Below are 27,983 nucleotides of genomic sequence, written 5' to 3'. Positions count from 1 at the left end.
TTGGGTATATATCCTGTTTGGATAATCACATCAAAGCAAGCAATTAACTCAAATTTTTGAAGTCTCACATCCCTGCAGAGATGTCTTTAACTACCAAATACCTAACATGAAGGAAGGAATCCTGCAGTAGCAGAGCTCGACAAGGGGAGGTTGGCAGCAAGGGGAAGGGCAAAAACATTGAAAATGTATTTGCAAGGATATTAGAGCAGAAACAACAGGTCAAGGTTGCACCAAGACATGCATGTTTTCTTCTTGCAATAATTTTTAAACTTATTTATAGAAATTGTTGCATGGTTAGAAATAAAAGGAACCTTGACTTTCGTAACTGCTGTTTCAAAAAACACAACAGAACTGCCCAGACCAGCAAGGCAGACAGAGAGACAGGATATGCAGTTTTTTTGGCAGTCAACCTTCATTCAGATGTCTGAATCCATAGAATAGGAAGACCTAAGCATTGCACAACCAGATCTAATTTATTTCTGATTAATCCTCTAGCTTCTTATAATATCTGGGTCAAACCTAAACATGAAAGCTATGTAACAAGGGAGAAAAAAAATTGAACATGTGCCGGAGAAGCAATAGGGGATTTCCAGTGATATTCCTGCTACTGGTGTTGTATTCCTGCATCATATAGCTTTCAACCATGACCCCAGGAAGGCATATTTGCCCACCCATGCAGAACTCTTTATTCTTTTCATATGAGAATTTAATTCACAAAGCATGAACAGAGAAAGTACTGCCTCTGCCTATATAGCTATTATATCCCTGCTGAAATCACCATCTGCACTGATGTCAGAGAGCTATGCTAAAAAAACATGAACTCATTTCAGACAAACAGAAGTCATAGTCACTGGCTTCTCAGCACAGCTGAGTGAACAATTAGAGTCACCACTGTCTGGGCAACTGCACAAGTGGGCTTTCCAACAGCCAGAAAGAATAAAGGGCTTGTGTTGCTCTCATCTGTTGACTTGTTGCTTTATGGCATCCTGCATTGTTTAAATATGCCCCTCAGCTCTCAGCTGAGTGCGTCAAGCGATACAGTTCGTACAGAGGCCAGATCAAAATGCCACAGCACAAACACCACCAGAGAGGCAGGTGCAAGGCTTGCAGGCTCCTGTGGCAGGCATACACATTTGCACTGCTCCACAATCCATTCATCCCAAGAGCCTGAGCTTTTGGCATTGCACAGTTGCATTCATTTCATTTATTAAAATATGTGGATTGTTGCTAGATGTGAATGAATCATTTATAACCAGTGTAGTGATGTCTGTAGCTGCTTGTGTCTGTAGGCTGTCTAGGACATCGAAATTGGGATCAAGTGGAGGCAGGCCTGGCATCACTGTATATAAGGGTCAAACAATCCTGCTACAGAGATTCTCCCTCCACCCTTTTGCACAGACCAGAGTCTTTGGGGAATGGACTCTGGCATGGTAATATCCCCCTTCCCTTCTGCAAAACACCTGCAAAGCCAGAAGGTAGCTTGAGATATGTTTGGGACATTTAAGGCATGCTGACTGTGTCCCCATTCCTGACAACAGTTTCCAGTCCTCTAGCTGCTGGGATTCCTCAGAGCCCAAGCTTGCTTTCAGTCTTCCTCAAAAAATACAACAGGTGAGGATAACCCTGAAACAGTCACACAGAAGTTAAACACAGCTATTCCACATTCACATGGACATCACCCACACAAGTGACTGGCTATGAGTTGTCAGTTAATGCCCCTTGCAGTGAGTACTGTCCTGTGGGTAAAAACATAGGTAAGTATGCTTTTCTCCAAACCTTCAACAAATCAGATAAAACCTGACCAAAAACAATGAGTACTTCCATCTTCAGAAACCAAGACAGCTATCATTTATTTCTTATCTTCTGAAGTTGCCTTAGATCAGGTTTTCACCTACTTGTTGAAGTCAGCTGCAATGAAAGCACAGCAGACTGACAAGGAGTGATAAGAAAGCTTGTATACCATTACATTTTTCTTATTAGGTAGCCTGGTAATTTTCCAATAAGTCACAAAAAGCAGCTTGGTAAAGTTACTGTCTAGAAAGACAGTTACTAGCTATTAGTAAAGGTACTGTCTAGAAAGACAGTATTGCTTTGTGGCAGCTTTACAGTGCTCTTCACTGAGCAACAGATAAAAAATTAACTGTCAGTGCTTCGCTTGCCAAAGTACTTCTTGAAGATACTCTGGAAGCTTTCAGTGTTAGACCCAAAAATTTCTTTTAAGTTCTCTATTTTTACAGTGGGCTTGGAACCAGTGAGGAGTACACTTCTACTGCTGGTGCTATAGTTCTTTTGTCATCAAGACCAATTTGGTGACTTTCTCATTAACACGTTAACCTAATAGAGTTTTAGACACTAGCCACAGCTTGCTAACCAAGAGCAATACAAACGTCACAACTTTTAAGATTTGAGGCTCAGGAGACAGATTCCTTCAGGCTGATTTGCACTGATCCACAAGTGGTAAATGAGGACAAGTAATTTGTCCAATATCACAGAACAATTATGTAGTATAACCAAGTGCTGTCCCTTGACCTGGTTATGACTGGAGCTCACAACCTTCTAAGAAATACATATTTATTAGTCTCATTAGCAAAACATTAGTTAGTTAAGCCTTCTATCTTAAAGATTTACAGTATTTAAATCAGACTACCTCTGCTTACTTGCAGATAAGATTACAATCTAATCTTGAAATACACAGCCCTTGCTTTTCATGCAACACAATTCAACCTTAACATTCAAAGAGCACTGAGAAGTGATTCAGCACACATCACTTCCCTTCAACACACAGAGGAGAGAGATTTTGTGTGAGAAGCAACCCTTAAATACAAAGAGGGTATGCTCCTTCTGAGTTACACAACTTGAGATCAACAATAACAACTACTTCCCTCCTCCCAAAGCCACTCCTCAGCAAAGACACGCAACTGCAATCAAAATAGATCACATCATTTCCTTTATATTTTTTCACCTTTAAAAGCTAAAGTTCAAGCTGCCTGATTAATGACACCAGTGAGACATATAACAGTATTTACACAAGTAGGTTTCAGATCTACGGTAAGCTACCTAGAGCTGAGTTACAGGATATTAGCACAACTCTACTGCTGAAAACAGCTTCCAGGTTTAAGTACCTGGAAGAGTATAAAACTTTACCAATAGCTGCAATTGTCCAGCTACACATCTCAGGAGATCTTCTTCATAAGTATGGATTCAGTTTTGCACAAGCTTCATCATTCTGGTGTGCAAAGAGAGCTTTTATCAACATCAGTGACAATCCTGCATATCCCGGGAAAGAAATTGGTCCATGCAGGTGATTCAGATCAACAGATTCTCCCAAATGCCTGACAACCTGATTTTCACAGGGCTAAGGGCATTAGGGTATATTTCCAAATTCCTATTGGAAGTCACCGGCTTTGGCATGTAAACCTTAACTAGCCATTAGAACTACAGAGAGAAATGTGCAAAAGCTAACTTGTGTCTCTCATCCAAAAATTACAAAACACGTCATTGAAACACACCTTTAGGCAAAATTTAGAGGATACCTAGCCTTTCCAGAAACTATTAAAGCAGCTGTTTATTGATGGTATTCAGATGGCTAACTCCTGGCAGCATTCAGACTTGGAGTTGGTCCAAAATGCCTCATTGTGGCAGAGACATCCACAGGCAGGTGTGGAACAAATCCGTGGTTAACAACATTAAATAAAAGGAAACCAAAAAACAAACATAATATTTTTTTTTTTACATAACTCAGCTAAGAACCAGGGGTGGAGTGAGGGAAGCACTTCATAAAACCTGTTTTCTTTAAACCACATTTCAACCCTCACCATAACAATAGCTTTGGCACTGAAATTATACTGCAGTGAAATACCACTATGTGCAATGTCAAAACTCTCAAAAGGAAATCAACAATACAACATACCAGCTAAGGTTGTTTTCTACTTTAGTCAAGATGGTGTTCAAGGCTTAAAACTGTAAGCATTACTTACTCACACAGAAGAATGCCGTTTTCTAATCCAGAACGAAAATCTTTCTCACCAAAACTTCTGCCGGTCACTTGCTGCAAAAGAGTAGAGGGAAACAAAAGAGTGACATCTATTAGAGATTGAGCTTTACAAGTGCAATTCATAATACTCAGTTAGAGCATCTGCTGTATAAGGAATATTTGAGCTTTACAGGCCTTGCAAAGGACTAAGCAATGTCCATTTCTCTTTCCCATTTCATCAATAGGGCATATTGGACAAAGTATTTGCTCCAGCCAATGCAATTGCAGTCTGTAATTGCAGACTGTTTTCTAGCAGTAAAAACCAAAAATGACAAAACAAAAACAACAATGTAATCTTCAGAATATTTTAGAAGTTTTATTTTATAGTGCTTTGAATTTTATAACTATTGCATTTAGACAAACTATGTATTTTTATTGCTTTTTTTGCACCACATTAAACATTTTGTACCAACCTTGAACTTTAGCCCTTTACTTATCATCTTTATAGAATAAGCAAAGACAATGGTGTGAGGTACAGCCCTCCAGACACATGCCTCAATACTCCTGGTTGCATTAAAAGATAATTCACATCAGCAATTCAACCATGAAGAGAATACAAACTCAGTGGAAGCTGTACCTCCTGGTACACTTGGACCAGGAGGGATACTTTGCCTCACAAGCTCTTAAGGCATTCTGTGCTGCTTAGGGATGGAACAGCTAGAAACCTTCCAGGAATCCCAATCTCATCTGAGGGTGCTGGATGCTACAAGCATGACTGAAACCCCCTGCATAACTCTCTACTGTGTTGACAATGTCTTGCCATTCATCCTCACATCATTCTCAACAGATATGTTCAGTTAAAAGTAAAGAATGCTTTTTATTACAATCACAAAAGATATAAAAATAGTTGCTGTGTTTAGAAAGCCCTGAACAGAAACAATACAAATATGAAACCTGTTTTAATTGTCCTGCAGGAGGTCTTCTCTTTACCCAGGCAAAATATTTACCGGATGCTTAAAGAGTTCTCATGGCTTTCATCCAGTTTTTCAGCAGAGCCGTGCTCTGGGTGTTGCTTCCACCATAGAGAACAGCGACTTGGGGACACATCTGTCATTATGTCCCTATTTTCTCCTTGCTGTTATATTCAGATTCAAGACCCTTCCCCTCCTAGTTTCCTGTCATAAAGACAGCAATTTATAAAAACTGACAAGTTGCAACTGTCCCACAGGATTAACGAATGCCTCAGTTTCAGAAATGCTGGTTATAGCTGGGCAGTCTTGGACAAAGAGCAACACTTTTTGAATTGAAATGCATATGCAAAGCCTAAAATCTAATCCTTCACTAAATTATAAACATATTGTTTTGCTCAATGTGAAGGAAGTTCTCCCATACTCTGAAAAATGTATCATAACGGCATCAGTGGACAATTGTATCTTACACAAATGCATAAAGAAGAACAATGCACTGTGCTGCGCTCATATCTCTGAAGAAACCACATGTAATTTGTAGTAAATGACCCTTAACCATTTAAACTATATCTAGACATAGTAAAACATCTCTAATCTTGATCTGCTGGGACAAGGGAAAATCATGACAATAAAATCATTAGCATTCAGGATGAATTATAGGTGGAGCATATCAAAACTGACATTTGTTTCATCCACAAGATATAGTACAGAAAGGAGCAGGAAGAGCTACTTCATAACTGCCTGACTCCAAGTAGTTTTTTTCATCTGTGAAAAAATTAAAGAAAAATTATAGTAATCTTATTTCACTCCTCAAGACCAAATGTCCCAGATATGGAGATCAATCTTCTTATGCATTTGTTGAAGACCCTCATTTATCAGGGAGCAGTACTGAAAGTGTTACCACAATTCAGGACTCTGCCTGCCAAAAGCTGTCACATGAGTATCACTGTTATTACTGATGATGTAGGAAGGTTTCATACACTACTTCTGTCTGCACAAATAAAATCATGAAATACAGATGCACAGCTGGCACACGAATTCATCCAGTGAGAGGTACAACACACACTGACAGGAGGTGAGGAAAGACAGGAAGGTCCAGGAACAGTGCACGTCTGTTTGAAAAGGAACTGGAAGTAAATGAGGCATGGCAAGGTTTATGCCTGTTCTAGATGATGCAGCTGCAGAGGGAAAACATTAATCACCTACAAGTCTCCTGATTTAGTCAATTAAAATGTAAAAACAGTTCAACAGAGAAAGGCTAGAAACTAAAAATAAGCACGAAGATGACATTATAAATGACAAAGATAAACCTAAAATGGGACTGAGAGAAGCAAGAAGCTGGATCCACCTTTTCCAGAGGAAACCAGAGCTCAGTTGCTTGGCATACGCACACACATACACCTCCCTCTCTGCAGAGGCCACTTTGGGCCATACCCTCACGAAAAACTGCTGCAGGCCCAAAGGCCAACCTGGTGCACATTTCTGAGATAACCTCTGCTCAGCACATCCAGGGCAGGAGGAGACAAAGGGACTTCAAGCAAAAGGACTGGCACTCTCATATTTGCACACAAAGAATCCCAGATAGCAAAGTGCATGCTTTACCCAAACTCCAGTAATCATGAAAGTGTGTGCACTTGCCATGATATCACAAAACATCTGCACACATCACAGAACTGTGTTCATGTTATTGATATAAGCAGTGGTCAGTTCTTACTAGCTCATCTCCCATCTCAGGAAATAAAAGCCTCCAGTTTGCTGGATGAAGTTCTAAAAACACTGACAAAACAAGGACTAAAGGATAGCATTTGCAGTGCTTCTACTGAGCTTCACTGGAAAAAAAGGAAATTGTTCATTTGCAACCAGGTACAGTAAACTGCAAAATGGAAGAACAGATATTTAGCCCATCAGCTTTCACAGTACAGAGAACTGAAGTTCAGAACTGAAACTGCACAAAACCAGTCATGACAAGATGCAAGGTACTCTATTCTAGACTGCTGTCTTCAGGAAGGAAAAAAAAGAAAAGTACATGAAAACCCAAGATGTTAACTGAGAGAACTTTTGAGACCTGGCCTTTATTTGCAAGGCCAGGCTTCCAGACTGCCACTTCTTGCATGCTTTGGACACACAACTCCATCTTCCACCTTGCACTCTTCCCACCTCACTGGTAGAGACCAGCACACTTGGGCAGTGCAGGATGAAGCAGGATAGATGGAAGCATTCCCTATCCACTCTGCAATGGCAGCATACTGTAATTATTGCAGTGCTGGGGTAGCAAAGCTAGAACAAAGTACCTCAAAGACAAAACACAAACTATATCTTGCGAATTATTAGAATAGCCTCTCAATTCTTTAATAAGTTCTATAAAGCTGAGTGGAAAAAAAGCTGCATTTCCCTGTCATACTGGAAATTAAAAATAGAGAACAGAAGCAAAACATTTATTACTATGTGCTTCATTTATGTGAGGAGGTGCTATTTTTATTCATCATCTGGATTACATTTTCCTCTCTGTAAAAAGCTACAAGTATCACAACCAGGACAATTATTTGAGTGCTGGGTGCATTTCTCAGTTTCCCTGTCACTTAACAACAGAATATGAACCTAAAATGAGTAATTTACGTTTTTCATGACAACAACTTCAATACATATTTGCATACAGTAACACTTGATATATTTTGCATTGTTGCTGATTAACTCTTTTTTTCTTTGCAGTTGCACATGCTACAAAATTTATATCATCAAGGATGGCTGTCATCCAGCCACTAACCATTGCCATATTGTACAACTTTATTTTCCCAAAGCTTCACTTTACATTGTTTTCCTTGCATTTTATATTGCTGCTGGTGCTTCCTGAGATGGAGCTTGCAAAGCTTCTCGTGTCAAAACAGCTTAGGGGCATGAAAAAGAAAAGGTGACAAATTAGTGAACAGATGCTAGCCTCAGGTGAAGGTTATCTAGGCCAACAAGATATAAGTAGTTGAATAAACACTTGGTCATCAGGGATAACTCACTGAAAACACTTAGTTTCATTTTCTATGTGCACATCTGAAAATGCCATGTTATGCAGTGAAAAATTTAGAGGCACAGCAAAAAGAGGTCTTTGTTTCTCATTATGTGTTTTTGAGAGCTTATGAAGCATGACAGTAAAGAGAGGAAGATTTTCTACACATTTCATAAGCTGTTCATTTCTTTGTATGTGTGTATGCTGCCTTTCCATTTTGTGCTACCATTACTTTCCCCTACATAGTTTTTTTTTCTTAAATGAAAAAATCAGGTCCTGCTACTTAACTAGGAAGATATAAAAGTAAGGCTTAAATTGCAATAATCAGGTATGTATATAGAAAGCATTGGATTGTACAAGCAACAGGGAACACAAACCACCAAAAGAAGCAAAACAGCTTTTAGGGCATCAGGATTTGGCTCCTCTAGAGTAATGAATTCCTACTTCCCTGTTTCTGAGTTATCATGTGAGCTAATAAGATGAATACGCAAGTTAAATTCCATTTTCATGTAACATAAGCAAGGGATTTCTGAACCAAGCAACCCTGTCCAGTCACAGCCAGCTTCACCTTTGGAGCCCAGAACTGCACTGCATTGCTATGGCAGTGCCATGGAGCCTGGAGACCCTTCATGGCTCCTGGCTCAGCCACCTATGGATCATGCAATGTCTCTGTCTGCAAAAGTGGACACAACACATCATCTAGGCATGAGTTCCCTCTCTCTTATGTCACAGAGGCATTTAAATTGCTAAAATCATAGCAATGCAAATCAGTCCTGAATGGCTTTATTACAAATACTAGGAAGGTAGTTGATTTAGTTCAGAGAAACTTGAATATTGAATGAATGGAGTTTTCCAGGGGCAACAACCACAGATCTAACATACCTGTCTTCCAGTAAAGCTGAATGATAAGCACTCTGCTCAAAGCCTTCCAAAAGACTTTACAGTATTGAGGTAATTTACTACTGAAATCAGTAAAAGAGCAAACAATATCTTTAGTGTGCAATTCTACTCTCAGGGACAAAACCAGCATGAGCTCAGAATGACTAATGTGGCCAGCAATAAATCACCTGAAATTCTGTGATACAGAACTTGAAAATTTAAAGAATATATGGGAGAATGATGGGAGATTTCACACTTGGGTAGCAAGATTAATCTGCAAAGAAAGCACTTATTATTTTTAGGTCTTCCACTTCTCGGTCACTTAAGTTTAACAGCCATTTGCAATGTTAACTACCTGTACTGAAGTCCCTTTTTCTCTTTTCCTCTGACTTTTCATCCTCATATTATTCTTTGATGAGACAAAGAAACTGACTCACTCTTAATATTTCATATAAATTTCACTTTTTCTAGCAGCAATAGAATAAAACAGCATATTCTCCCCCATTTGCTTTAAATTCCCTTCTGCCACACTGCTAATCAGGTCAGCTGACAGTTTAGTCAACATATAGCATGGAAAAACCATATCCACTGATACAAACACACTCCCCTTTGGTGGGCTCAATTCTAAGTCCTCGCTAAAGGAACAATTTATTTACTTAGGAATGCTAGTCACTGCCTTTTGTTTTCCATGGAGAGAGCGGCAACTGGAAAAACCACAACAGCTGGGGTTTTGTCCGATCCTTTGCACAGATTAATGAGGACATTATTCTATGAATGGACACCTATATTTAAAGTGTAGACCAAACTGGCTCTGTTAGTACTTTGTTTAGGAGACACAGCAAAAGAAATACTGAAAGTGTAGTACACGCCAGCAGCTATTACCCTACCTAAGGCTTTAAAGCTAAGTCTGGGAAGATTTTGTCTTTGCTAAATCCTGCTCAGCACCAGAGCTTTCCACATGGAAATTCTGCATTGCTAACAGTAGTATTAAACATGCAGGGTTGCCATACGTTGCTTGGATTTATGATCTTGCAGAGCCGTGTGCATTTCTGCCAGGACATCTGGTAGTATAATCCTGTTTGGCTGGCAAGCTGCTAGGGAGTGTTAAAATTTAATGATAGAGTAAAATCAGCTGCCTTTTCATCTCTCTTCCCTAATGCTGTTTGTATACATTTCCAGGTGCATTGCCAGATATTGCAGCCTTCCCTTTGGGGTGGGGTGGGGCAGAAAACATTTCAGTTAAGGTTGAACATTTTGGGAAGAAAGAGAGCAAAGAGCAGGAAGGGAACTTAAGAACTACTTCTGTCATATTTCCCCTGGCTGCAGCATATGCCCTGAAAGCTTCACCTAGCATCAGGTCATCTGTTACATCTAATCTGTATCTGACAGTCAGTAGATTGGCATTGCATTGTTTTATGGGCAACCAGACTCTTATCTCCAGTGTTACCAAAATTAGGTACTAGATGGCCGATATGACAGACCAACCTAGTGTGTTTTTAATCAATTGTTCAATTTAGGGTTCTTTTATTGCTAAAATAAATAAATTTAAAAATCCTTTAAAAACATTTATAGAAATCCATCATCCCTTTCTTTGTTTTAATGGGAATTAAAGAAGGGGAGAATTGTAGGCTTTGTCACAGATTTACCAGTAAAGTGTTCATCCTACTTTTTGAGTGGGGAGAAGGAAGATGAAGCACTATTTTGGGAAAATAACTTGGATTTGGAAGAAGGTACATCTTTCCATAACAACACATTCTTTAGCTGTTTGCTCTTTTCTGTAAAAACAAGATTCCATGGTCAGAGGAGCAGTGACCAGAGGAGCACATATGATGTGAAGCCAACAGGTACCAGAGACCAGAAGACAAGCACACACCTCCTCAGTCCAAGGCCCTCATTTAATCCAGTCCTGTCTGTCTGGGGAGTCTGGCCTTACTCAACCCACCCTGCTTCGGGGTGCACCAGTGCACAATGGCAGCTCCTGCACCTCTGAAGGGAAGAGGAGCAGATGCCTTGTAATTACTATCATGAACACCCTTTCCCAAGGTCTTACTTTCTTACCCAACCAGGCTAAATAAGCAGTCTGCTCACTGACAAAGGAAAGGCTAATTAAAGATATCATGATTTTGTTTTTGTATGATCCCCTGGGGCTTTCCATGGACAGACAGACATTCACACTGCCTTTTATTTTACCTCTATAGTTACATACAGAAAGAAAAGTGTATACAGGGAACTAGTTTCAAAAACAGAAACTGTTGATTCAGCTCTTATGTTTTCCCTAACTAATTCTTCTTGAAGCTGATGAAGTACTGATGAAGGGAGATTACTCAGACTCGGGCTACTGAACACAGAGTAGCTCTCCCACTAGTAACCTATTTGCCTCATATTTTATCACCAAGTCAAAGATGTTTTTTAGCAAAGGACAGGAGAATTTTTTTCCTTTGTCTCAGGTTGATTACATTAGCAACTTTCCAGCAGAACAGGAAATTGGGTTTCTGGCCTTGTCTAACTTAGAAAAGAATTAAAACAGACACTTTTTTATCCTTTGACTCCTTTTTCTAAGTCTAGAAAAGGTTTCTCATGCTCTTGAAACACTGCTCCTCCAAGATTTATGCTATGCTCTATCATCTATAAGTTGAAACTGAAGCATCTGTTAATAAAACTCTCTATTTTCTCTCCTCCAACTTTCCAAAGTTCAGGCAGTCCTGAATCAGAAGTGTTTAAAGCTCTGCCAGTTACAGCTGTAGAGGCAGAGCAAAACAACACAGGCAGCAGACTCCTTGTTGAGCTCAACATCTTGTCTCACCCTCAGAGCAATGAAGAGATCAACAGCTCTGTAGGAGATGATAGGATCACTGCAGTATCTAGATTTGCTAATCCCCACTTTACACTGCTTTAACCTATTTTACATTAATGACTGCATTTATATTTTACAAGACCACTGCACTACTTCTTGGACAAGCAGTTTTTGACACCAGTGTGTTGCTTTCTGCCAGGAATGTGCATCTTGGCAGACAATTTTAAAACTGCACACATTTAAAGCTGCACAGAGACAGGAATACAAACATACAAGATGCTCCAAGTTGGAGGGGCCCAGCACTAGAAGCACTTCAGCCTGTCATTAACCACTGTCAGAGAGACTACCAAAGCTCAGCACTGTTACTGAGAATTTGCAATGAAAAATGTCTGGTAGGAGACACCAGCTTCCCTTTCTGAAGGAACTAAGTGTTCGCTTGAGCAAAACATTAATAAATTTAACCATCCATTTATAGATGATACTCAATGTCTTAGGTCTCAGTGAAGCTTCTGAAATGCCAATGATGAGCATCAGTAGGCACCAGTCTACCTTGAAGCTTTTAAATTTAATATCATCCAGTTGTTTCAAGGCAAGTCCACATGTAAAGTGTCCCATTTACAGTCTGTGCAATTTAAATATATATATCTCTCTATATATAAAAGTATAGCTCAGTAAGGCATTTAAGACTTGATTTTCCAGACAGTAAGCCTGGAAGCCCAGAGCAAGCAAAGCAGGAAACTGTCCATGGGGAATAGAGACGTGTCATACAAACACTGCTGACAGATGTAATTCTATCTGCTATCAATAAAACTCTGCAAAACTTTGCTCCCTTCAAATAAAAGGGGAAGAGGTAAACCACAACGCTTTTGAGAACAATATCTGAACTTCTTGAATGTTTCTTCTGTACTCTGGGTCATCCCTTGGCACATTCTGCAGCAGGAACAGGGCTGTGTGCCATGGTTTTGCAGCCACTTGCAAACAAACTGCAGAATTACCAGCAGGTAGTTCTAAACAGGAAAACCAGTGCATTTCAAAAATCACAGACAGAACAAAAATGATCCACTTTCCTGCAGAAAGGAGGTTAACCTTAATTCAGTCATATACTTTTGAGACCTTTAATAATAACTCTTTGGAAGTAGATCTACTTTGTCCCTGCCTCTGTAGAGACAGAGTTAAAGAAAAGCGTTCCCAGTCTGAATGCTTTTCCAGATAAGCCAGTTTTTAAACAACATTTGGCTACCAAGCATGGATAAAACTAGACTCACAAGAATTTAGGAGGGCACACAGTCAGGACAGCTGATCCCAACAGACCCAAGGGATAGGTATCCCATACCATATGGATCATGTGCAGCAGAGGGAAGGTTGGTGGGGAAGCTGCTGCTGAGGGACTGGCTGGGCATTGGCTGGTGGTTGGTGAGAAGTAGGCTTTTCTTGCAAAACTTGCCTTTTTTGAGGTTTTATTTACCACTCTTTGTTTTTTACCTATTCATTACAATGTAGGATTATTTTATTTCTATTATTAAACTATTCTTATCTCAGCCCCTGAATTTTCTCACTTTTACCTGTCCAATTCTCTTCCCCTGGAGGGGAGGAGTGAGTGAGCAGCAGTGGGGTTGCCAGCTGGTATTAAAACACAACATAGCCACAAAAAGAATGCTGCCGCAAGTGAATCAAACCACCAGAAGCTAAATAGGAAGGTATGGTGAAACAGAACAACTATTTCTCTGTAAATTATCATGACATTACACACAGATAGAAATCCCACTGCAGCCTCTACTGGAAAAAATTGGTTTTCTGTTCTCCCCAACTCTTCTCCTTTGACTCACATCCTGAAGGAAAGGCAATAGCCCTGCAAAAGGGAATAGTGACAGCCAATAATACTCTAGACAAGAGAAACACTGCAGACTATCTAGAATCAGCTGATGTCTTAGAGCACATGGACATGAGGTGTTGGTAGATTTGACTGCCTATAAATAGACAATGAAGTACTTCTGTAAGATTTTAAACCACAGCTTACTCTTCAAAAGACACTTCCAAGAGGCGTCAGCATCTTAAGCAGAACTAAGAACCTCTATTTATTTCTCCCAAAAATTACAACTTTTCCCAGTTAAAGAATGTTTAGACCTGTCTTTCAACAGATTGCTCCCACAGGAGCTAGGGATCTTGCAGTGCATTTTGAGTACTAGATTGAAAGCCATTTTTCATTCATTTGATTTAGCTGGAATAGGGCAGTTAACAAATATCAGTAACCAGTAAGAGTTTTCTGCTAAATGGAATTCACAAATCAATCCTGTTGTCTCCTGCAATGACAAACATGCCATTCACAGATCCTGAGCATCAAATCAAGACCTATTTACAAGGTTGCCCCTGAGACAAAACCCAGCAATGTTACACAGGGTAAGTTGTTGCTCTTTTCTCTCCTGCTGCTGCAGATATAGGGAGCCTTTGTTTGGAGGACACAGAAAGCAGAGGGAGAAAGGGAGGAGGATTGATGATGCACACAACAATAATAAACGCTGTTCTTTTCTATTGCTGGAGCACCTGGTGCCTCCATCAGCTCAGGCTCATCCATTATGCAACACACCAGCCCTGACAGTTCCAAAAGCACCAGCTCTGAAGACATGATAGACCTGACCAGGAAGCAAGACACAGAACGAGCACCTCTCATTATCAGATCAATGAGCTGCACTGCTGCCCATTCTCTGCCCTGTTTATTGTTGGGTGAAACAAATACTAGGAACAATTAGGTTAAGCATCTTGTTCAAATATACTCAGAGCAATAAAAGAAATTTGCCTTCTATAAAATGTAACAATTTAGCCTTGTAGAAAATAAATTCCTGAAGAGGATAAAAACCCCTGACAATGATTCTAACTACTGTAACTTTTATTTTTACTCATAGTGGATATCATGTAAGGTCTAAAATGGACTGAAAGGAATGCAATTATTTCACTATAATGCTTTAATACTAGAAAAGGAAACTATTAAAAATATGCTTAACATTTCCAATCTAAACAATAAGAACTGCAAGTTTCAAAACATCTTCTACATTTCTACAATTCCAAGAAATCTTTTCAGTTGGCCACTTCCCTGACAGAATTAGACCTGTCCCAAGGACATTTTCACTCTTTCTTACCAATCCAGAGTATCTCACCCATGTCAAGAGGGCAACTCAAATGCCATATTAAACATGAAACACTGGGAGGAATCAACATTGACATTGAAAAGAATATCTACTATCATCAGAGTTGGATTGCAAAGCACTTTTAAGAATTAGTTAATTTACAGTTTTCAGATGTCAAAATGAGGGGAAGTCCTTTATCAGCACACTGGTTTTCCATGTACCTCTTTACACTCATGTACACTCAGCAACCTCTTTCTAATTTGAAATTTTAAAAAATCCATAGATCTTGAAACTCATCATTAATTAATGATATGAATATATTAAAAAGGGAAACATTTTCATTAAGTTACTTTCCTAAGTAGGTTGTTTTCAAATTTCACATATTATTCAAATAGATTAAATTAAAGGCAAATAAATATCATCAACTTTCTCTGTTTCTTTTTAAAACCGTATAGTACTGACAATGTCATGTAGCATTCGTCATTAATATTGTATGTGCAACCATGGAAGGATACTGCTGTCATACAAATTGGAAAATGAACCAGAACTGTCAGAACAAGAATACCTGCCTAATCTACAAGCAAAATTATACACAAAGAAGGGGGGAAAAAATCAAAGAGACCCTACAATTTATTTAAATAATCCAGATATTCTGTGTATCAACCACAACAGTCTTTTGAGAAGGCATTCACTTATAGGAATTGTATTTCTCCTCTGTTGTTTTTTAATGTGACAACATATCTGCAAGACAGCAGCAGCTTTGTTGTTGAGCTCACATGCTCAAACAGTTTTTCAATCCTGTCTGCCTGCAAGTGCACCAAAGCCATATTAAAACCTGAGATACCCCCTGTGATGTTTTAAAAGGGAAAGCTCAGGAAGAACCCAAAGCTTCTTTCTCTGGCTAAAATTAAAAGTGTCTCTTGCAATCAGCTGACTTTATTAAGTGCAAATTCTAAACTTCTCATGCTAAATATTACCCAGCTTAGGCTGGAAGAAGCAGTCACCTACAGCAAGCCACCAGGAACAGCTGCTTGATAACAACCTGTCATCTGGAATTAAGGGCAAGTGTTTAAGGCTTCCCATGAGAGGGGGGAAAAGAAAAGGAAAAACAAAAAAAGAAACGGACACAGGTTTATTTGCTATGAAAGCATCATTGACATGTCCCTGATATTTGGACAGTTTCACCTTAGCAGTCAATCCAGTTTCTGACTGTTTGCTTATTTTTCATTCCCTGACTAGGGGCTCAGCAGAATATGAAAAAGTTTATATGGAGTTGGAGAGGCTGCTGGAAACTCAGTGTTATTATGCCAAGACAGATCTGCTGAGACATTTGCGACCACCACATGATTTAACTATTCCAGTTAATCTGTTGTAAAGCTAATTTTTCTTATGGTATCAAGCCCACCATTGCTGGTTTTGTACATGATGAGAGGCACCAGGTATCTGAGTATGAGCTGTCTCATTTTAGCCAAAACAGCACACTATCAGCACCTTCTCCAACCATCTGTTTTTACCATCCCTGCAAAGTTGGCTGAACAATTTTAAGTCAAGTACTTTTGTAGTGTTTTGCAAAATCTTCACTCTGACTCCACATTTTAAAAAACTCAGAAAATTTCTCCCAGTTAGCTTGAAATGATACTTTTTTATACTACCTTCTTCCTACTACCATTCTCTACCTTTCAAAGCACCACTGATTTTTACCACTCACCAATAAAACAGGATATTTTTATGTTAAAAGAAAGTTAATTTTCCTGCTGCCTCAACACTTGGTGTTTGAGGCAAGGGAGCAGAAGGAAGAGAAGGGCAACCAGTGCTCGATGCCTTAATTGCATAGTATAGCATCCCATAACTTTTGTGCATTTCACTTTCAGATGAAGTCTGATGAATTTCTCTGGTTTCTTAAGTTTTGACTTGGGCAAAAACAAGAGAAGACCCATGAGGATAAAAATTAAGTTGCAGACAGAAAGTACTTTATGCATTAGGAGCTACACATTAAGTCTGTTTGATATAAGTTAACTCCTACAGAAAAGCACAGCTGCTGTCTCCAAGAGTTAGAAATCCCACATTCATACAAACTCTAGCAGCATAAGAAGAGGCCTCACATCACTTACTCGAGTGATTTTATTTTTATCTTGATGAGCTGACACCACATAATGCAAAGGCATTTGCATTAGTACAAAATTATCAAGTTAAATAAACAATGTCTCAAGAGCTAATTGTATCTTACTGTCTGAAGAATCATTATATAATGGAACAAAATCGGATGTCTACTAATATGAAAAAAACAGATTGGACATCAGAAAAAATAACACTATTTTTTTATGTTTCACATCCAAACCACAAGCCAGCAAGTATTCAAATTTTTTCCAAGACTAATAAAAGTTAAATTACTTTGCGGTCTTTGGTTACTGGGTTAAAACCAGATATGCTGCTTTAAAACTTTGTCTTTACATAGCAGAGTTTACAATTTAAACCAGACAGCAAATTCAAATGAACACTGAGACATTTGAAACCAGGTTTTGAACACTGTTCAGCACCCCTCTACCTAGGTCTGAACAAAAGCACATTCTCTCCATGATTCAGTTATGCCATTTTGTCCCACTCCCTCTCCAGCGTATTTCCATTCAACAAGACCCATTTTGGCAACTTATTAGAACAGCTGAAGCAGGATTCTCTAGAGACAAGCATGAGATTAAATAATCTTGGTTTTTTTCTCATTTTAGTAGTTTTCTTTTGTGCTTCAGATAGTAGGGGAAGATGAAATGGCTCTGTAAAATCAGACAGGCAAATTAAATAACAAATACACTCTCCCTTGCTACATCATCAACAGACAGTGATGTCTTTTGCAGACTTTGTGTGTAGAAGCAGGCCACTACATCTAGGTGCACAAACCTGCCATTTGTGTATTCTGTAACACTTTGCAAGATAACCTTTGCAAAGCTGTGCAGGGGGGCTTACTAAGGTAAAAGGCAATGTCAGAGTTGTCCAGGGAAAGTCAGCGACTCACATGATCACACAGCACCCATTACCTTGTGATTTCTTCTTATAAAATGAAACCCTATGTGTATAAAGAGAAAAAAATCCCCAGTAAACAGAAAGACCAGAAATCCAAATTGATGCATTTAGATGAGCTGTCACAATACTGTGTGGAGGAGGTAAAACCAAAACTGAAAATACAAAGCTTGTTCCAATCTATTCCTAATGCTAACTCACGATCCCTTTACCAACACTGCCATGACCCTCTTCAAAGAGCTCTGATTCGCTTTGCCTCTCATGTACCATTTTCAGTCATTTCACTCTTGCTATTATAGTCACAAATGCATTCCCTCTAGTTATCCAGTTTTCTATGCTAAGAATAGAAAAGAAGTATTTCCACTCAGGAGAGAAAGCTAATGTCTAGATAAATGTCCCTTGAGCTTCCATTCTGGTTACTTGTTAATTTTGAATTAGGTATGTGGTATTTGATCCCAAGGTAATAACAACTATCCCAACTTCTATTAAGATTAGTGAAAACTAAGTTATTCAATTCTCAACAGGGAACTACTGTGCCTTGGCCAGTTCAGCTATTTGCAGACCATTTCTGTATCAGGGTTAGAGAAGGTGCTAGCTCTGCAGCTAATAACTCCCACACAGGGCAAGAAGGTTGAGACTTGCTGCTTCTTTCAAATGCCCTAAAATAAACAAACCCCTTTGTTCCTTCCCCTTGTAGTAACAGAAGTGACCAGATGGGAAAAGTGAAACAAAGGTTTTCCTGATTATATCCATTTTATTATAAACAGCTGTTTTTCTCCAAGTCATTGTTATATCTTGCACAATTTCTGGATGGTCTTATGCACAAAAATCTATCAACAATCATTTTTATATCTATATATATAAATGGCTTTTAAGTCTTCATATTGTTGATTTGCATTCATTCATCAGCTAAATACAGCTAACAATTTAGCAGACAAGATGATCTCTACAGCTAACACATTTAACAGGTTTTATCAGTTTGCAAATTCACAGAGCAGCCTCCCAGGGACCAACACTTACATGTCTCACAATCAAAATAAACAACATCTGCAGTCCTCAGAAGATAGTTAGTAAACAAAACAAGGTGTGTGCTGACTGCAGAATTAGAATAAACAAATACCACTAAAATAATTTTTTCCCATACTTTAGAAGTCAGAACTATTTCCAGATTCTCAGGAACGAAACACAACCTGAATCTTTGCTCAAAGTCACCTTATGCTGGAAGATCAGCTCCTAAAAAACGACTCTGAACCAGCACCTTTCAAAATTTTAAAAACCCAGCAATGTGACATAATCACCAAACAAGATATTAATGAGGCTGTTTGCAATTAGCTTGGAAAAAAGGAACATCAGCAATAAACCTGCCAGATCTTAGGCTGACTGCAACCCCAGAGAGTAGGAGAGGGCTGAGAAATATTGGCAGAGCCTCCCAGCATGAAGGCTGAGGGTGTGAGAAAGGAGAGGAAGTGGAAAGCGAAAGGGTGATGGTTTGCCAGCCCCTTCCAAGATTTCTGTCTGCAGAGTATCTGTACGTGTTAGCAGAGCCCCGAGGTTACGCTGCTGACAAACAAACTGTGTGTGACTAAACAGGCCCTGATGTACCACAGAGGGCAGCTGACTCCAATCAGAAACTTCAGCCTCACCAGTATCAGTGGCTGCCACATCTAAGCTGTGTTAAGTAAATTAAGAATGTTTAATTCTATTTTTATATTCACTAAATCATTAAAAGTCAAGCAGAAAATTTATGAAGTCTGAAGACCTGGCCTTGAACATAACCTGTACTGACGATTTTTGAAGGAAGCTGCAAAATAAAAACACACTTAAATTTTAAAAATGTGTTTGGAAACATTTCAGCTGCTTTTCTTTCTAGTGTTTCACATGTAACCATTTGTGGTTTAGCTAGGAATTTTTTAATATTCATTTGATTCAATGAACAGATGCCAAAGCTTCATCTCAAAATTCTCTGTAAGAGTTTAATTTATTTTTTAAAAGGAGGTAATAGGTTTTAAATATCTAACTCTTCTTCAGAAAAAAGCCCAGAAACAAAACTCAGCCAAAGGTCAGGCTTGTTAAACACATATATCTATGTAATTCAGATCAAAACACTGCTTCCTGCAATTAAAACACTTGCCACATTTCCCACTGGGCTCAAAATTCAGGCCTTTTGCTATTGAGACAGAGGGCAAAAATGAACTCTTTTCTAAAACAAAAGGTTTAGAAACATCCAGCTGCGCAAATTCTGAGCTGCACAGAGCCACACCAGATATACACGTGCTCTGGAGAGGTCATCCTCCTTGTCACTCATGTGACCCAGGGATGAGATAAAAAACAGTTTTCAGATCCAGAAGTCAGGAAATGCAATTCCCCGTTACACTCTAAGCCCAAGCCCCATTCCAGCAGCTCCCTCAGCCACTGCTGGACCAGCCCAGCACCACCCAGGGCACTGCTGCAGGCCTCCCTGAGCCCCCGCCACGCCAGCGCCCACCAGCGCTGCCCTTCCAAGGCCACCCCCAAACGCTGAAGGGACTTGGCAGCCACTCCCAGCCTGACTGCGGGCTTGTTAAGGAGTCCTAGAGAAAAGTGGAACAAGGCAGAAGGAGGGCAAACACTACAGCCAAAACAAGTTCTTCTGGAGTCATGATGCCTCAGACACAGGTATCCAGGTCCAGTTTGCATCTCAGCCACAAGCCGCTCGCTTAGACAAAAATCTCAACATATCCACTGCATTACACAAACCCAGCTTCTTGGCCAGGATTTTCAATCTCTCTTTGCATGAAGACATCTTTGTTAGTCTTTTTTATTATAAATATATTTGAAGTTAGCTGTTTAATCAGTGTATTTTTTAAAAAAAACACACCTCTCATCAGCTTTTTAAATCAAATTCTTTTTATGGACCAGTCTCTCATGTAGTACAGTTACTTTGGATAAATCAGGCCACCCAATTTGCAGGTATAAGCACTTACATATTAGAGATGGAGGCACTCTTAACAACAAAAAACCTGTTCAAATCTGTGAGACTATGCAGGACACACAAAGAAAGGAATGTAGGAACCTTGGACTAATAGTTCTAATAAAAACAAATCTAAATCTCTTCAAATGTGTTATTAATTAAAAGTAAGCCAATTCTGAAAATTGAGTATTTATTTGAAAGTTCCCTAAAACTACAAAAACAAATAGAAAGCTTTCTTTACAGTTAAAAGTTAAAATTTCTTCCCCTACATAGGATACAGTGATTATTTTGTTTTAAGAAATGAATTTATTATTCAAAACAAACTACTCTCAGCTCCTGAGGCTATTACTAGTTGTGCAGCTAAAAAACAAGAATGCAAAGAGCATGAAATACATTTCATGAAATACAATTTGCATTTGCCACCTCAGTTATTCTCTCTGGAGATGAGCTTTTCTCTACTTCTCAGATCAGAGACACCAGTAAGCAGCTTTTTCACCTCACATTTTTCTTCCTCTCTCCTCTCAGAATAATTCTCACCTTCTGCAATAGCACTTTTCAGTCTTTTAGAAAACTATACAGAATTCAATTCAATAGATTCTTAATCAGTCACAGCTGATTACACCATCTTATTTATCCTAGTGAGTCTGAATAGAGAGAATATTATGGTTAAACTGTGACACAAAATGCATTTAGCTGGAACCAAGAGATGTAATGGCAATCTGCACGTTACCTTTTGAAGTAAATGCTCTTCCAAGGAGTTAAAAAGAACATTAATATAAGTGTTTCCTCCTACACTATCATGGCAATACTGCTTTATCTTGCATTATTCCCAGAGAGCCACTTGTGTCATTTAGAGGCTCCACTGGAAGAACTCCCTTATGTTTGGAAAGGCCCTTAGAGGTCAAATAATTTCTGTCTCAAAGTTAAATCAAACATCTCAAATTCAAAATATTTGAAGTTTGTATAAAATCAAATTCAAAAATATTCAAATATTTTTACATTAACCATTGCCAAGAACACCCCTCAACAGCAGTGGTCATTCTTCCCTTACTAAATCCAAAGAACAGCACTCCAAATATAACAATTCTAAATATAAAGAAATAAGCAACTTTTTCTGTAATTCTGCTCTAAGCTTCCGTACTCTCAGGGAATTAGTTCCGACATATATTGACAGTTTGTTTTATCAACCTAAAACCCTCACACAAGCAGTTACACTGATGCAGAATAGCCTGAAATTGCTTTACTCTGTCTTTGAAGGAGACCACACAAGGATGCACAGCAAGCACCGACCACTGAAGCCCGTGAGTCCTTGCTTGCTGAATGACAGGGAAACCAATAAACAGCCTCTTTCTGTATGAGCATTAGATATGGATTTATTACTGACTGCTAAGAACTGGCTTCTATTCTACTCAAAAATTTCACACTGAACTAAATGAGCTTTTTTTATAAAAAATTAGTTATGTAATGAATAATTTTGTCTGCTGTGTGTGAATTAAAAACTAGCAGCCATCTAAACCAAGTGTTAGACACAGAGGGCTACCAGCAAAATGCCAAGGCCACTAAGGCACTGGATCAAAACCCACACATTTCAACTATAGCAAGAAAAAATGCTCTCAAACCTCCTTGAGCTTTGAAACACTACAAATGAATGTGTGATACAGCAGAATGCATCATCTGTGGAAGTCCATTTGCATAGCACAGAACTTAATGGGTTAAAAAAAACCCAACACCACCAAGTAACCACGCAAAACCAACAAGCAAAAAACCCCCAAACAGTATTGTATGAACATTTAGGACGTCCAGAGGACTAGCACACCCTTGAATTTCCTCATGGTACCTGAAAATCATGCTGCCATCACTAGTAAAGAGGCCGCCTGCCTGGTGCTGGCTGTGCCTCGTGCTGCCTTGGCAGTGCCCTGGCTCGGCCTGTCGGGCCGGTTACCAACAGGGACACAGCAGAGACCCCAAAATGTGGGCACAGGCTCACCACAGACACACCAGGACTGCTCACAACTTACTGATGGCCAATGAAGAAAAGCAGCCTTGAGAGCCTGGAAGAGACTGCTCTAAGCTGACAGCAAGACAAGGAACAGTAAAAGGCACTTGATCCGGCCTAGGAAAGAAACATCATCCCCATCACACAGTACAGGCCAGGGTCTGTAGGCAAAAGGACAAAACCCATCACCAGGCTCCACAACTAATGAAAGAGCAGGAAACTCCAATGCAAGTGAAAGACTGACATAAAGGCATTGTCATGGGAGTGCTGGGGCTGTGCAGCAGCTCCTGCTCTCCCACCAGCCACAAGGATGTGCCTCTGTACCTGTGTGCCCAGAGAAGCTCCCTCGCTCATTCCCCAGCCAGCCCTGCCACACCAGGGTTACAGGAGCAGCCATCCAGAACTCACACAGGAGTGTGGGGGGTGTTTTCCCCAAAAATTCTGGACTGGAGTTAAATGGAGTTTAAAACCTACTTGTTCAGGAATGTCATCTGAAATAGTCCTTCTCAAAGCAGATTTTAAAAACTGAAGTACATACAAGTTGTTGTTCCTTTCTGCCCATCCCTTATACACCTTTAGAAGTTGAGTTTAGCTAGTCTGTGTTTCCAACTGGAGTCATAAAAACCTTGTGCTGCAAACTCTGGTGGTAAAGGAGAACAGTTCTTATACCTGAATATACTCAGCCAGTTTAACTGCAAGTGACAAACAAAAATATGGGGGGGAAAAACAGAAAAAAAAAAGGCCAAGTTGCTCTTTTCGTATCTCATGCAATTCTTATTTCTCCCTCAATTTCTTTGATAACCAATGAACTCGGCAAAAAGTTCTGGTGGCTGCTTTACCCCTCTATTCAAACCCATAACTGGCAATTTACTAAAGCAATTATAATTAGCTTTGGGAGATATGAAGTGTTTGCCATGTATATCAGAAGGACCTGCTATTTGTCCCGGGAAAGAACAGTAACAGAGCAGAATTGTTCCATGCAGTACAAGAGAAAATGAAAAAATATCTGTTTAGCAGTCAAATACATCAGAGATCCATGTTTTTCACACGACAACCTTGGTCCAAAGTAGATTATTAAAAAAGCCCCAACAACCTAACAAACAAACCTATGCACTTTCCTCTTTTACTCACCTTTCAGAAAATGTTTGCTAATGCATTTTGTTTATTCCATGTCAGACAAAATCCAAGCACATAAAGACAAGTATCTACATTTTCATTTCCTACATTCATGAAAATCTTATTATTTTTTTCATCCAAATAGATAACTAATTCCTCTGCCTTGAAGATAATTTATATTCATTCAAGTGTTCTCAGTCCTATTCTATCCATCTTAAACAATGCATTTAAAATTTTTATTTAATTTCTTCCTCACCAATATCTTTTCATTTTGTTATGGTACCCTAAATACTACCTGAAGCCAAACCAACATTTACTTCACTCCCATTCATTTAGTGCTAATTTTCCCAAATTCATGAAGATGGCTGTCTGATAAAACAGGCAGGGCTCCTTCACAGAGGCCCACCAAGCATTCAGCTGCAGACCATGGAAGTCACAGAGAACTTTCCAACGCCAAGCCAAAAAGAAATATCTTTTCACCCTCTTGTCAAACTATCAGGTTAGACTGCATATTTTGCAAACAATTTTTCACAATTAGTATGTCACCAGCATGGTTTTGTTCTATTGGTTGAGGGGCAGTACAAAAGATTTCTAAATTTCAAATTGTCCAGCAGTATCTCAGCATGGCTAGGCACACCGCAGATTGTCCAAAGTGTTTTATTTAGAAGCAGTGTTGTAAAATGTACTCTGGCACCTCCAACCTACTTTTCACACTACAGAGCAACAGTAAAAGGATTAGAGGACTTTACCAGGATGCAGAGATGTTTACCTAGGAATCAGCAGCAGCAGTATAAAAAGACTAAAGCTGTGCTCTGTGTGTCTGTGTGTGTGTTTTCATCCTTCTGAGCCTCCTTATTTATGAAATTAATCATCCTTAATAGCAACTTACTAGCAAATGCAAGCTGCTCTTGACAGCATGGGAAAGACGAGTGTCTTGATCTCAAGAATCTGTGCTACCCCACACTAAGTGGATGCCCTTTTAATAATGACTAACTCTTCCCTTCACCAAACAGACTGTGGGTGGAGGGAGGAATGTGTTGCTCTTTTCTTCTGCTTTCGGGCAGTTCTGGTGGAGGAATGCTGAAGAAACACCAACCTTCTCATCACGCTCTCAGTTGCATGGTTCTCCCAGGCAAAGATAATTGTCTACACCTGCTTTAACTTGCAAAAGAAATGCTAAACATATCTCAGGAAGGATGTAATCTAAAACTAGTAGTCTCAGTAAAATAATGGAATTGATTCTGAGTATTATCAGCTTCATTTTCTATCACGTTTACAATACCAGTCTGTTGATGCATATAAAGGACAAGGTATACTTCCTGTATAAAATCTGTCATTTGGCATGTAGCACCAACTACTTCAGTTTTCTCCAATTAGCAGTGTTACTCTCCATCCAATTAAAAGAACAGGGTAGGTTTAGTTTATGGACCACTATAGCACACCAAACAAAAACTTTTTGTGATCACTGAAAAGATTTACAAAGAATGCACAAAGCATATTATTTTGCATTACATGTGAAATTCCAGATCATTAACCTCTTAAGAAGCAAGTCTTCCAAACAGCTTCCCTGGACAGAGCTTCAGACAAGTCTTTCTTGCCCACACTAAAAGTAAGTTGGATCATCACCTCAGGAAGTAGCCTTGCCTACTAGGGAAACAAATTGTCAACCACACATATGAACACCAGCCTATTAATAGACAAAACCACAGTTGCAAGGTACTGCTCTTTACAATTCATGCTGACTACAAGTAAACATAAAAGACAAAGACAGCTTCACGTCCCAACAATTCAAAAGCCAGTTCACTGGCTGCTGAAAAGTCTTGCTGTATGAAGAGTCAGGAAATGAAGGCGTTGGTAACCACCAGCAAGATAAACTGAAAAGCAAATGCCCTTGAAATATAATTTCAGAAAAAAATGAAATTTATATTCAGAATTGGAAACTGGTGTGTAATCGATTTTTTACATATAAATGAAGTCTTTAGTAGCAGTATATTTTCAATTATATTTCAGGGATGGCCTATTTCTGGTTTCCCATTACAATCCATGTTAAATCTCCAATGAGCCTAGGGCCAAGACAGCACGTCTTCCTACATGGAATACATTGCATTGTAATAATTATGCATACACTCATGAGTTCTGGATTTTTTCTCTTTTTTTTTCATCTTTATCAAAAGATTCCCAAGGCAGGGCTAACTGCTAGCTTACCCAGATAAATTGTTTCCACTCTTAACTCATTCAATCTCCTGTTTTTGAGACCGTAGACTACATGATTGTTTAACAATGGAACCAGGAGAGTTTGAAGTCAAAGGACAACACTGACACAGGAATAGGCACAGTTGTAGATGCAGTCATTGATATATGTTTAAAATATATGTTGAGTTTTTTATCCTCTCTAGTCTTCCATAATGAGGTCTCTTCACAAAAACTATCCCAGTGCTGACAGCAGCCAAGATTTTGGCCACATTCATATACAATAAGTTTCCTCTCACAAATATTGTAGACCCATGAATTTGTGCAGTGCTCTTCTGTCTACTTATGCCAACTCTGAACTGCAACACACTGGTTTTTGTTGGTAGTCTCTCAAGTCTGAAATTATAAAGAGAATGAAGATACACTTGCACTTTAGGTTGTGAAGCACAGTCAACTCTACTTCAGAGCAAGGTCTAACAGGTTAGATAAGAATGGGACCAATACAAGGCAAGCAGCTATTTTTCTCCTATCTGAACTCACATAACTGCTATGGGGTACTGAAATATAATAAAAAAGACAAGGATGAAAACTTAAAACAATAAATTAACAAAGCTGTTTTCAGCAACATGTTTAGATACTGTGCAATAATCCTGGAGTGAATATGCTCAAATAAAGATCAATAGTGACCAGCTCTATGTATCTTATATTGAAAGGAAAAAAAACTGCTAAAAAAAGAGAGCCTATGATTCTGTAGGTAAAGATCACAATTTATGCTTCTTCTTAGAAGTAAGACCAGAGAGGTAGACTAAATACTAATACCAGCTTTTAAGTGCTTACCTTCAAATTCACTCTATTGCTTTTAACTACTGCAATGCAAGTTATGTAGAAATATTAAATATAAATTTAAAGACGTCTTTTGAATGTAACAACCATATTAGGATGTTCATTAGAAGTTAATATTGGTAGATCTTGTTTGAACCACAGCAGAATTTGCACACAGAAATCTGAAGTATTCAATAAGCCCTAACAACTGCAAGAAATTCATTAAGCCCTAAAACCTGCAAGCTAAATTAGGCAATTGGTTAATTCTTTGTAAGCCCTTTGAGAGCAACTCCAACATACAAACACATAGCCTCACAAATTATTTCTGTATATAGTGCTTGTAATTCTAAGAAAAATGTCCAAAATAAGCACACATTTCCTAGAGTTGCTCTGAAATGCCAAGTGGACAGCCCATCTATAGAACAGGTACTTTAGATATTTAGAAAAGTAAATATGAGCTACCAAAGAAATCCTCAATTCTGCATCAGTTTTGCTTCATGAAGGAAAAAAGTGTTTCTTGAAAGATGATGTGCAAACATAGGCTGGATTGCCAGATCTTAGACACCTATGTTTCTTAGAACAGGTGGTTCAGACAAATTCTGCTACAGGCAACTCTAAAAGTTGATTTTAGGCTTTAGGTAATAGAAATGGTGTGCATAAATAATGAACATCAAATGCTTTACTAGTCACAAAAAACAAAGCTGTGCTTCAGGCAAATGGCAGTAGAACAGCTGATGAAGCTGACGTACCTTCAATACATTTTATGTCCCATTTTTTAACAAACAAAAATATGTATATGACATCATTGTGGATGAGTTGTATATGAAATCATTAACTGATCAGTTGTGGATCAGTTTACACATAATAGTGTGAAATCACTTATATGTTTTATCAAAACAGGTTAGAGTAGGCACCACACTCACTCCGATTCCACATGTTTTGGTGCTTATTCACAGTAGAGAGGAATGGAGAATCACAGCCTCTTTTTTAAATGAAGATGATTGAATAGATCAAAAAATTCTTGACCAAGCAGGCCAATGCAGTTGGGCAATCAAAAGTCTTTGTTGCAAAGCTCTATAATCCAGCTCACACAAGGACTCTTGGCCTCATCTCTCAGATTCTGAAGCTGACAGACTGAATGCTCTGCTATTTGAAGGCTGCAA

General features: G+C 38.9%; 1 protein-coding gene across 2 annotated transcripts in view; it reads right to left on the bottom strand.

Moving 5' to 3' along the window:
- Positions 1 to 27,983, bottom strand: part of LIMCH1 (LIM and calponin homology domains 1) — a 174,422-nt gene that overhangs the window by 106,161 nt on the left and 40,278 nt on the right. For both annotated transcript variants that reach the window (XM_064710318.1, XM_064710319.1), the window contains exon 2: positions 3,978 to 4,048. In XM_064710318.1, coding sequence (XP_064566388.1) covers positions 3,978 to 4,048 — 71 coding nt within the window. The remainder of the gene's footprint in view (positions 1 to 3,977; positions 4,049 to 27,983) is intronic.

This window comes from Zonotrichia leucophrys, chromosome 4, assembly GCF_028769735.1.
Source record: "Zonotrichia leucophrys gambelii isolate GWCS_2022_RI chromosome 4, RI_Zleu_2.0, whole genome shotgun sequence".
NCBI lineage: Eukaryota > Metazoa > Chordata > Aves > Passeriformes > Passerellidae > Zonotrichia > Zonotrichia leucophrys.
This window is presented reverse-complemented; position numbering and strand designations above follow the sequence as displayed.